The 11,883-nt window shown below is 55.8% G+C and overlaps 1 protein-coding gene across 1 annotated transcript; it reads right to left on the bottom strand.

Moving 5' to 3' along the window:
• Window positions 1-890: 890 nt before the first annotated feature.
• On the bottom strand, window positions 891-11,188 carry GALNT5 (polypeptide N-acetylgalactosaminyltransferase 5). Its single transcript, XM_071746328.1, has 10 exons — window positions 9,981-11,188; window positions 7,548-7,714; window positions 6,118-6,237; window positions 5,902-6,037; window positions 5,444-5,563; window positions 5,146-5,263; window positions 4,641-4,964; window positions 3,077-3,157; window positions 2,581-2,742; window positions 891-1,294 (listed from the first exon to the last, which is right to left on the bottom strand). The coding sequence occupies exons 1-10, from the start codon at window positions 11,129-11,131 to the stop codon at window positions 1,154-1,156; spliced, it is 2,520 nt and encodes an 839-aa protein (XP_071602429.1). The 5' UTR covers window positions 11,132-11,188; the 3' UTR covers window positions 891-1,153.
• Window positions 11,189-11,883: the final 695 nt, after the last annotated feature.

Genomic DNA, 11,883 nt, shown 5'->3' on the forward strand with positions numbered 1-11,883 from the left:
TGATGAAATCCATGCTCTGATCAAAGATGACTGCACAAACAACATCTGTGTCACTTTCCTGATGGTGACTGCAGGCTAGCTGTGCTGAAGGAGGGGAGAAAATCGGGAAGACAGCTGGAATGGGAGCCAACTGGGAAAATCTGCTGGGCCAGTCAGCATCTTGGCAGCTCCCTGCAGTGGGAACATCCTAATCGAAACAGGGGAAGAAACCCAGCCTGGGACACGCTGGTGTCACAGACCCCAGATCTCTGTCACAGCAGAACTTATTCTCCTGTCAAATCTGTCCCTTCAAAAACCTGCCGATGGCTTTTGGAGATAAAAGGTTTCACAGCAAGAAAAAAAAATTCCCACAACAGCTAGTTCAGAGAGAATTTTGGGGTGCAGAGCCTGACCCCCCTGTGCAGCCTGGGATGTTGGTCCCAAGCCAGGTCTGGGCACCCTGCAGCCCCCCATGCACCACACATGTGCAAACACACAGTGATGCTCTGCACCCCCTTTTTTTCCCTGCCTGGAGCTGCAAGCCTGCTCCTCACTTCTTTCACAGCCCCCAGTTTAACTCACCCCCGGGGCAGCTTATTGACTCCCCTTTGCCTCCCGTTACTCCAAGAAGGGTTTTTCAATAAACAATCAATTCCTAGCGGAGCTCTGACACTGCTCTGCCAGAGGCAGAGGCTCCCAGGGGGCAGCCTCCTGCGGCCAGACCCAGCACGGGCACATCCAATGGATTTTTTTTTTAATGCTTTGGTCAATAAACTGCCATTTTCTCTGGAAGAATCGGCAGCCCAATTTGCTGTTTTCAGACTGCAGTGCCCTGGCAGTCTGTCTGCAGCTTGGGCTGCTGTCCAGGGGCAAGCATTGAAAGGTTCGCTCATAGTAGGAGATGGGAGGGCTTCAGAAAATATTTGCATTTAATAATGCAGAAAACCAGCCGAGTTTTTGCCAAAGTCTCCCCCAGTGAGGGAGAAGCAGGGCGGTCTGGTACAGATGCTGCTCCACCAGATGTGCTGCTCTTGGTATTCTGAGCCCACAATGTGTGGTTTAAATGATGGATTTCAGTTACCCTTTGGAAATGAACTTCCAGTTCTGTAATCACTGCCACAAGTCACACAGATGCCCTCGCTGGATCCACAAGATGAGAACACAGCGTTCCTGCTCAGTCTGCATAGTAATTGCCAAACTGCCACTTTTGATAAGGATTCCCGGAGTCGCAGGCATTTACCCTCAGGGCTTTGTGTGAGGGATCCACTTCCAAGCACGCTGGCTGCTGGAGGTGCTGGGAGATGAGGTGGTGGCTCTGCAGGGGAGACAGACAGGCTGTGCCAGTGAAAAAGCTCCATTCTCTACGTGGTCTGCCCTTTTTTTTTTGGTTTTGTTGTTTTTTCATGTTTCCCTAACAGGTAAGATCTCTTTGCTGACTTACAAGGACTTGTGGTGATCACCATGCCCAGGGGATCCCTCCAGAGGGTATTTGCAATACAAGGGAAGGCAGGGTCAGCTACACAGGATTTAGTGTTGAGGAGTTTCTCCAAGCACATTTACTGTGCTGTAATTCAGCAATGAAGTTCAAGATGCTGCCTGCACTCCCAAGCAGATGACAGTTTTCCTGCATTTCCCACCAAACACCCTGGCCTTTGAGAGCCTTGGGGCTGCAGTGCTCCAGCTTTCAAAGTCTGATTATTTCAGACTAAAAAAAGGAATGGGAGATGGTTGATCTGATGAGTGTATAATTTGCATCATATTTTCTATCTTAAATTATGAGCATTTCTTCCCTGAGCACAAAATATGCTATTTCAGATGATTTTGGACAAGTACTTACACCAGGCTGACAGAGGTACAGTCACAGCTCTTTGCCTTCTGCAGAGCAGGTAACATAAGCAGCTGTTCCTCTTTGTTCATAAATGCTTTCTTTTAAAAAAGCCCTGTGAGCTGATTGCCAGTCGATATCAAGTAATCTCCGTGTAAGGGCTATTGATGGTTTCTATGTAAATCTGAGATGTTTTGTGATTGCTGTGCAGGAGCAGATGCCTTGGCATGGCCAGCATCTCCCCAGCCCCAGGACATGGGATGCACCTCATCTGGACCTGTTCAGATAACAGCAGGGGCTGCTCTCTGCCTGGTTGTGCCAGGGGAGGTTTAGGTTGGAGCTGGGGAAGAATTTCTCCCTGGAAAGGGTTGTCAGGGCCTGGCCCAGGCTGCCCAGGGCAGGGCTGGAGTCCCCATCATCCCTGGAGGGGTTTCGGAGCCCTGGGGATGTGGGGATGAGGGACATGGGGTGGGGGTGGCCTGGACAGTGCTGAGTTAATGGTTGGACTGAGTGATCTTAAAGGTCTTTTCCAACCCCAATGGTTCTGTGGTTCTATCCCCATAGGGAAAGGCAGCAGCACTGAGAGACCAGCACTGAATTGGAGGTGACAAGGTGGCTTTGGCAGAGCCCATTCCAGCAGGCTGGGGTACACCCCACACCCTGCCAGGCTCAGCTGCCCCCCAGTCTGCAGGAACCCTGAGCAGGGACCCCAACCCCGAGCAGGGACCCCAACCGCATGCAGGGGTCCCGGGCTCCCTCAACATCCCCCCACTCACCAGCTGGGTCCGGGGGGCAGCCAGGGACCGGTGCAGCCAGGTCTGTCCATGTCCCCATCCCAGGCAGTGGCTCAGGCCCGGGGCTCCGTGGGGACCACTGGGATCCAGGCAGAGCTCTCTGTGCTGGATCAGCCTCAGCCAGGTATAGTTGAACTGCTGGTGCTGTGGGGAGATGGGGGAGCTGTGATCCCACACACTTCCATCATCAGGCAGTGCAGGACAGAGCCCAGGATGGTACTGAAACGTTTCCATTTTCATGTGCAGGCTCAGGGCTTTATCAAAGTTTCTGATTCCAGCTGGATTTGCTGATTCTGGGGTGGTTGCTTGGCTACAGGCTTTGCAAACAGAGGTGATTCCTGCCCCCCAGCATCATCTGGCTGTGTCCCCTGGTGGGCACGAGCTCCTGGGGGATTCGTGTCCCCCGTGGGGAGCTCTGTGAGCTCTACACCACACACTAAACCCGTTGTTAGGTACTCGGGACACAGGGTCTCCTCACCTCCTTGCTGTCATCACACGCCTCCAGAGCGAGGGTGCTGTTCTCCACAGTGATGCATCTGGACGTGGCTGTGTTCACCAGCTAGAAAACAGCACCAGAAGAGCCAAGTCAGACACACCTTCCCGGGACAGGGGAGGCTGGCACACGGTGGTGCAGCTGCTGGACTCTCAGGACACAGATTAAAAAGCAGAGACCACGTCCCTCGTTCCCGGGAGGGGTGTGCAAATGTACACGTGGTCTGCTGGGAATGTTTTCCTACAGAGAAAAGCCTGAAACTTGCTCTGTCCAGAGCCATTCCAGGCTGGATGAGATATTCTTTTTCTGGACATAGCTAATATTCCTGTCCTGCAAATCCCCCAACCAGCAACTCCCAGCAATAACAACTTGCAGCCTTGCAAGAACTGATCCTGCTCCTTCCTCCAGAATTTCTAGAGAACTTATGAATTAATCCTGGTAAATAAACAGGCTATTCAGAAAACAGGTCCCAAGTCACTCTGGATGGTGGTTCAGTGCAGCTGGAATTTGCAGAGCTAGCTAAAACCCAGATTTTCTGCCCTATTAAATGGTGAGAATGAAGATATAAGAGTGATTCAGGTGGCCTGAATCAGGAAAATGCAAGGCAACATCTTGAAAAGTTTCACAAACACCTCTGAAAAGCTGAGGTTTTGGTCCAGTTGAAACAAAGGGCTCTCTGTATGGCCTGGCTGCTTTGCACTGAAATTGACATGAGGCTTCATTACCCCAACTGAAACTAAAGAGCTGAAAAAGTAACTATTTTTCAAGCAATTTCAATTTTTTCTTTTAATGTTCTCCAGATTATTCTGCCAATTCTTTTTTTTTTTTTTTTTTTTTTTTTTTTTTTTTTTTTTTTTTTTTTTTACCGTAACTTGAAGAAATGTTTCACTGCATTCACTGCAGCCCTCTGGCTAACCCAAAACAGTGGCTTTGGGGACAGGAGAGCCTCAGCCCTGGCACCCCTTCCATGGCTCTGACAAACCTGCTATCTTACGTTTCTTATAGCAGCTATAACTCGATTGCAATCAATCTTGTACCTTGCCTGGGCAGAATGTCTGAGCCTCCAAAGCCCGCAGCTGAGGCTCCAGCTGGGGCTGGATTCGGAACCAAGTTTTAGCCGGGTTTAACTCACCAGGATGTTGGTGAAGCCTGCGCGGAGGAGAAGCAGATTGCTGCTGCGCTCTGCTGGTGGCACAGCACCGTGACATCCCCTCCTGCACCGTGACATCCCTTCCTGCATCCCTACAGCCCCTGTCTGCACCGTGACATCCCCTCCTGCATCCCTACAGCCCCTCCTGCATCCCTACGGCCCCTCCTGCATCCCTACGGCCCCTCCTGCATCCCTACAGCCCCTGCCTGCATCCCTACATCCCTTTCTGCATCCCTACAGCCCCTCCTGCATCCCTACATCCCTTTCTGCATCCCTACAGCCCCTCCTGCATCCCTACAGCCCCTGCCTGCACCCCTACAGCCCCTCCTGCACCCCTACAGCCCCTGCCTGCACCCCTACAGCCCCTGCCTGCACCCCTACAGCCCCTGGGGTACATACCAGCCCACTGGCTTTCACCAGGGGAGCTTCCAGGTCTGGGTAGACATTCTCCAGGTACCACTTGAAGTTCTTGCACTGAAGCTTCTCCCGCAGTTGGATTTGCTGAGTCAGGTCACCCACGTCCAGGTTCTTCAGGACTAAGTGGTAGGCATGGCCATAGAACAGCTCCTTGTACTCATCCAGCCAGACCTCTGCAACACGGGCCAGGTTCCTCTCCACTGTCCTCACCCGATCTCTCGGGAAGGAGTAGGGATTGTCATTCCTGAAAATGTGCCCGACTCTGGAGCATGGAACGATCTCCACCTCTCCTCCACACATCCAGACCTGAGAAACAGAGGTCACTTGGACACAAGCACAGCCAAACGTGGGGTGATGGCTTTCTGCAAGCCAGAAGAGAAGCAGCAGAGTAAGCAAAGTGCTGAGGGGACTGTCCCTGGGAGCCCCAGCCTGGCCCCAAGGCTGTCAGGGACACTGGCGTGGGGGGCAGCTGCTGAGAGCAACGTACCTTGAATGAAAGCTCCATATTTTCACCTCCCCAAACATCCAGTCCTGGGTCATACGTTCCCAGCTCAAAAAAATACTTCTTGTCAATGGAAAAGAGGCCACCAGCCATGACTGGGCACCTGGGAGCAGAGAAGAACATGGCACTGTCACCTGGTGGGGAAGTGACCACTCTGTCCCTTGTTGTCATTGCAAGCAAAGGAACATCTGCCCTCAAAAGAGCCTTTGTTGCTAAATTATTAACCAAGGAACAGGCTGGTCCACAAAGCTCTCACATTTGCTTTTTTTTTTTTTTTTTTTACCTTATTATATCGGTTTCCTTGATTTTATTTTTCTTGATGACCTCCTGTGGAATCTGCCTCCATCCAAAATTCATTGGCCACGTAAAAATCCCACGCTGAAAGTTGTCCACGGTCATGTAACTAAACAGAGAAAAGATGAGGATGACTAATTCTGAGTCACATTCCTGATTGAAATGTCACCCTTAATGAGTGAAGATGAGTATCTGTATGTAATTAAACCAAGATTTTAACAAATTTCATCAGGAATCCTCTTCATGTACTAAAAGTCACAAAAAAGGGAAAAGTTGTGTGCAACAAACTCAGGGGGCACCGCTGATATCAGCTCTGGTGCTCAGCTTGGGAAACGCTGCCGAGGGCCCACGGGGGATCCGGTCCCCTGGCACCCTGCGACCGATGTGGCCCCAGGAAGAGGTTTTGGTGAAGCAAACGTTGGGTTTGGGGGGCAGGAGCTGCCTTACCTCATGTCCTTGTCACTGATGACCTCGATGACGGGGCAGGCGACCTTGGTGCGGCTCAGGAGGATCCTCTCCAGCAGCGGCTCCAGCCAGCCCACGTTGCACTCCACGTGTGAGTCCAGGAAGGTCAGGACAGCACCTGGGGCAGAGGACAAAACTGGAGAGGGTCTGCTGGTCACCTGGGGGTGCAGACAGGGCAGCAGGATGGCTCTGTCCTACCTCTGGCCATCTCTGCTCCCGCCAGGCGGGCGCGGATCAGGCCGTGCCGCTCCTGCAGACGGAGGATCTTCACCTTTGGGAACTGGGACATGTACCTGTCCAGAGGCTCCTTCAGGTACTCTGCAGAGAGGGAGAGGGTGAGGATGACTTGCACATTTCACACCTCCTTTCAGGGGTGAAAAGCAGCGGGAAGACTTTCCCTGGCAGCGTCTCCAGGACGCACCCTGTGTGTGAACATCTGGGCACAGCTGCACAGCACTGGGGCTGAGCCTGCTCTGCCCTGCTCTCCTCTCATTGAAAGAGAGGGACAGCAGGTCAAGGATGATGTTCACAGAACCCTAGGCTGCTTTGGGTGGGAAGGGACCTTAAAGATCCTCTTGTTCCATCTCCCTGCCAAGGGCAGGCTGAGGAATATAAAAATCTCTGCTGTGTCTCCTCTACTCTGTGGTGGGTGGGGGTTTGGTCCCAAGGTCTCTCCAGGGGCTCTCCTGGATCTGACCCTGCAAATGGTGGTGGCACCAATTGATGCAAACCTCCTGGATACAGGAAAGGCAGATCCATACCTGGTGCTGGGCAGGGACCCTCTGCATGCAGGAGGTGTGGGAAGTGGAGAGCAGCAAGTGTGGGGCTTTTGGTGAGAAGGCAACAAGCTAAATCCCAGCAGCCTGACTGGGGCAGTTCATGACCCAAATCAGGTGTTGTTCAAAGACTCCAACATGTTGGGGTATTTTTCATCATTACACTATAATTGCAATTAAAATCTGGTTATAAGTTGTTCTCCTTCGACTAAAATTTTTTTTTTGCTCTACAAACTTCATTGATACTCTGATTGTCTCTAGGAGAACACAACAGTTGCATTCCAGGAGCCAGTTAAAAGCTTTGAAAGGCTCCAAAGTTGGTGAAGCACTTGTGGACACACTTGCAGGATGCTGCTGGGGCTGCAGCAAAGCTGAGCAGAGCTCTCCCTGAGCCACCCACACTCAGGAGGCTCCTGGTGCAAACCCAGCCCCTGCCCACCATCAGGTGCCAAAGGGGAGACACAGGGAGAAAGTAAAGAGGAAACTCAAAAAGCTGTTTTTCAGGGGGTATAAACATGTTTTAATGCTTATTTTTAAAATGAGCAAACTTGGTCCTTTTCCTTTTTTTTTTTTTTTTGCACCTATTGTCTTGTTCCATTGTGGGCTCTTTGCATGCATGGCCTGAGCTGTGAAGCTCAGCTGAAATAGAACTTTTCCTGAAGAACTAGCAGTTGGAAAATTATATAATTCCTAAATTTTTAAGGGCTGAGGTCCATAGAGGGCCAAAGCATTAGACAGCAGAGGTTTGGCATCACCCAACCCGCCACACGCAGAATTGGATTAGAGAGAACAAATCACATTTTGGGCTTGAGCTATATTAGTTTCATAAAAGGCAGGAGAAGCTGCACCTACCTTTAGTGCTAAAGTCATCCACCAAAATGACTTCTTCAATCAGGTGGGGAGGAGATCTGCCCAGGACGCTGTGGACGGAGCGCAGGAGGGTGGACCACACTTCATCCACAAAGCACATGATGATGGTGGTGGTTGGGAGCTCATCGTGGACCTGCTGCTCAGAGCACCTGCAATGGCAACACGGGCTGGGAAATTGCTGGGAAAATGTGCAGGGAGGGGAAATACTGAATGTGAGACCTGGGGCAAAGCTCTGCAGAGGGATTGTGTTGGGAGAGGGAGCGGAGGGGTGAGGAACTCCCCAGACTGCCCTGGGGTCCCTCTCTTGGGCAGCTCTAGGGGCAGGACACACTCCTTTCTAACAAGGACCTCTTTTTATCTCCCTGTCCCCAGGTGATGATTTCTCCTTTCTGTGAGCAAACAGGGCGACAGTGCAAAGGGAGAGAGGCTGCTCCCAGCTCTGCACCACTGGCCTCAGGGCTCTTGTTGGGAAAGGATCCTGTGATGCCCTGAGCACCTGCAGGGGTCCCAGGCTGTGTGAGATGGCCCTGCTGGGAAGAAAAAAAAATTGTAATTATGTCCAAAATGAAGGGAAATGGCCAGCCCCACAAAAGGGTGCTCAGCACAGCAACTTGACAGACATGCAGGCAGAGAGGAAGTGTCACACAGTCCAACTTCTGCACCTCTCTCAGGGGACTGTGGAGGATGGGAGAACATTCAGGCATCCGAATTCCATGTATGAGGGTACTGTTGGGTCTGCTCCCTGACCACCTGAGCACTCATCCTCCCCAGGGACACCCCATCCCATCCAGCCATGTCCCCAGCCCACCCACAGGGTGGGTGCAAACAGCCAGTGGCACCATCACCTGAAACGAGGAGTGATACAATTTCTCCCATGTCTGTTGGTTTGTAATTTTTTTTTCTGTGATGGCCAAAAATGCAATAGCAAGGTCAGTCCTGTGCCTTTAGCATTCAAATGAGAGGTCAGTGAGCAGCTTTTCTCTGTTTCCACCTCCAATTCCAGCACAGCTCCTATTTCCAAGTGGATCTCCAGGCCTGCAGGACACCTGGCAGATCTCCTGTCCCCACAACAAGCCAGCTTATCCCAGAGTGCTCAGGAATTCCTGGGACTTTCTCTCTCTCTCTCGTTACTAAGCTGAAGCCTGACAATAGGTTTTTCCCTCTGGTCCTTCCAGAGCAGCCCCATCCCTCCCCACGCCTGCTGGCACGGGTGCCCACTCACCCACACTGTGCCATGCAGCAGGTGACTTTGTTCTTGGCAGCTCAGGAAATCCGGGTCCCTGCCTAAACCTGAATAACTTGATTGTACCAGAGAAGCTGTAATGGGAGGTAGCCTGGGGAGGGGCCAGAGGCACGCAGGGATGATCCTCCTGCCTTCTCCTGAGCTTAAGCATCTCCTCCTTGGAGCCAGCACAATGAGCAAAGCTCAGAGCACAGCAAGCACTGCAGGTGACAGACAGACTGAAGGATGTGACAGGACATATTTCCTCTTGGCCAGATTTCAGTGGTCTCGTCCAGCACTCCAGCAAGGATCAAGAGAGGAACTGGGATCTGAGCTGGGAGAGACCAGAAGGATCCAGCAAAAAGGCAATGTGCCACCTGATCCCCAGCAGCTGCCAACAGCTGTTGCCAGGGGCTGGACCTGACAGCCTGATTTCTGCAGTGCCAACAGGCTGGGGGCAGAGCCTGCACAGGATCAGGCCAGCACCAGGGTGCTCAGAGCAGGTTCTGGTGGCCCTGTGCCCCGACATGGTGGCACACACACACCTCAGGGACACAACCCTGTTTGGCCAAGGCATTCCTGGTGACGGCAAAGCCGTCTGTTCCCGGGCAGGACCTCACTCCCCAGAGCCCAACGGGTTCTCCTGGGGGTGGTTTCTGCTCCACAGCTCCAGGGCTTTGCTGCATGGTGCTGCCTTTGGGCCACCATGGCTCTTTTCTGTGCATAGGTGGCTTCTGTAGCCAGCAACCAGAAAGCAGCCCTGTACCCTCCATCAGCGTGGTGCTGACCACACCGTGCCCTCCTCCATGGGGGCTCTGGGTTGTACAATACCGGGACACATGCAGGACCAGCTACACCTTCCACGTGTGCAGCTACAACTGAACACAGGTTTTCCAAACCAAAGCTCTGCACCCCTCCCCACGTGTGCCCAGGGGCTCGGGTCCCCCCCAGCTGCCCTGGCAGAGCGGGCACCAATGTCACTGCTCTGCAGCAGAGGGGCAGCCGTGACACCCGTCTGCTGAGGGACACGGGCAGCAGGGCTCACTGGGTTAAGACAATCTGCAAACTTTACCCAGTTTGGTGTTTCATAAGAAGCTGGGAAGACAAAGCAGCCTCGGGGTGCCCTCAGCAGCCCTCCCAGCCGGTTCCCCGGGGCACGGAGCAGGGTGCTGGGCAGGGGAAGCAGATCTTACCCGGCAGGCCTGGTGTCTGCTATGGCTCGGTCGACGGGGATCAAATCGCTGAGGTAGACATTGAAGTTTCCTTCTTTCCATCTACTTTTTGCTTCTTCTTTTTTATCATCAGGGACTGCAACAGCGTGTCCAAACTGGCCGGGAGCCTGGGGGTCTCTCGGGACAAGTGTCACATCCACCGACAGGACCTTGTGCATTCCCAGCCTGTGGCCACCTGCCTGCTCCTCGCCGGTGGCCCCGGGAGATGCTCCTCGTGTCCCGCTCGGTGCCACAGCCCCGGTGGTGGCAGCCTGGTCAGCACCGTCGCCTTTTCCATCTGGGAGCTGCTGCTCTGGGCTCTTTTCTGGGCTCCTCGTGAAGTTCCTGGCAGAGTCGGGCCCGGGCCGTGGGGCTGGGGTGCTGCCGGGCTTCGTCCCCTCTTTGCTAATTGGGATGAAGTGATCTGGGGACAAAGTTTCTTTCTTTGCCCCTTCTGTTCGCTCCTGCCCGGGCAGGGCTCGCCGGGGCGGCAGACTGGCAGCGAGCTGTCGGCTTTCGTCAGCGTTGGGGAGCCCGGGTGCCCCCCGCCCCGTCCCCCCGCCCCCGGCCCGCTGTGCCGGCCCGGAGAGCCCGGCAGCCGGCGGGGCCGGAGAGGGGGGCCGGTGGTGAAGGGTCCGGGACGGCGATGCCCTCCGCAGCCCGGTTCTGTTGCCCGCGGGCTCTATCACAAACTCCCCCGCTACCTTCGACGGGGCTCCGCTCGCTGCCGCCGCAGCCCCCGCAGCGGTGACCGTCGTCGGGGCCCTCCGCCACCCCGGGGACTGCCCGCCCTGCCCTGCCCGCCTCCCCCAGCCCGCGGGGATGGAGGGCGGGGGTCCCGGCGGTCGGGGGGGCTCCCGGCGTCCCCCCGCCCCCTTGCGCCGGCCGCGGCGGAGCCCGGGGAGATCGGGCCGGGGGCTGCCGGCGGGGGGCTGGGGTCCGCGCCTTAGCCCTGCCCGCAGCCCTGCCCGCTCCTGCCCGCCCTCCGCCGCCTCCCGCAGCAGCCGCCCGCCGGCCTCGCCCAGGGAGAGGCGGAGCGCGGCCATGTCGAAGAGCAGCCAGACGACGGAGGCGGCGAAGACGAAGGCCAGGGCCCGGCCGCTGCCGCCCAGCAGCCGCCGCAGCCCGCTCATCCCCGGTGGCCGCACGCCCTGCCCGCAGCAGCAACAGGCGGGCCCAGCAGGGCCGGGGCTGCTCTGGCCCCACCCGCCCTGAAACCCAACACCGGAGGAGGCCTCGGCCCGATCCGCACCCCCGCCCCGCCCTGCCTTTAACCCTTGGGGCGGCGGCACCACCTCCCGCCCGCCGGACCGGCACCCCGCCGGCATGGACCCCGGGACACCGCAGAGGGGCTGGGAGGGGTGCACGAAGAGGGTGCCGAGTGCCTGCGTGGGCTGGTTCGGAAGATGCGGGTGTCGGGGAAGCCCGGGGGATCGGGTTAAGGGAACCCCATCGGTGCCCCGGTGGGTGCTGTACCCTGCGGATGCCGCTGGGCGAAGCCTCCGCGGGGTGCGGGGATGCTCCTCACCTCCGCACCTCGGTGCGGGCACGGGAGACACGGCGGGACGGCCATGGGCAAGCGGCTAGCACCGCAGGCTGGCGGCAGCCGAGCCATCCCGGGTTAACCACCCCCTGCTCCGGGGCTGGGGGGCCGCTGGGACGTGGCGGATTTGCGGGGTGTCCGGGCTGTCCTGGCCATCTGGCAGGTGAGAGCCAGGGCTACCTGCAGGGACCATGATATGGCCCGGGCATCCCGGTGCAGCCCCACTGTGCCCGGCCGGGTCTGTTTGGCTGTGGCTGTGGGTTAACCTGGGTGCAGTGACCCCACGGGTGTCCCCCGGTGTCGGGGTGGAAGGCTGTGAGAGGGACAAACCCAGTTAATGGT

The sequence above is a fragment of the Heliangelus exortis genome, chromosome 6, assembly GCF_036169615.1.
Source record: "Heliangelus exortis chromosome 6, bHelExo1.hap1, whole genome shotgun sequence".
In the NCBI taxonomy this organism is placed as follows: domain Eukaryota; kingdom Metazoa; phylum Chordata; class Aves; order Apodiformes; family Trochilidae; genus Heliangelus; species Heliangelus exortis.

Excerpts from the sequence above, each read along its gene's own strand:
- GALNT5 (XM_071746328.1), bottom strand. The coding sequence starts at position 11,131 with ATGAGCGGGCTGCGGCGGCTGCTGGGCGGCAGCGGCCGGGCCCTGGCC. Across the intron at positions 5,564-5,901 it reads ATCAGTGACAAGGACATGAG|TTACATGACCGTGGACAACT; the intron begins GTAAGGCAGCTC and ends TTCTCTGTTTAG. Across the intron at positions 4,965-5,145 it reads ATATGGAGCTTTCATTCAAG|GTCTGGATGTGTGGAGGAGA; the intron begins GTACGTTGCTCT and ends TCTGTTTCTCAG.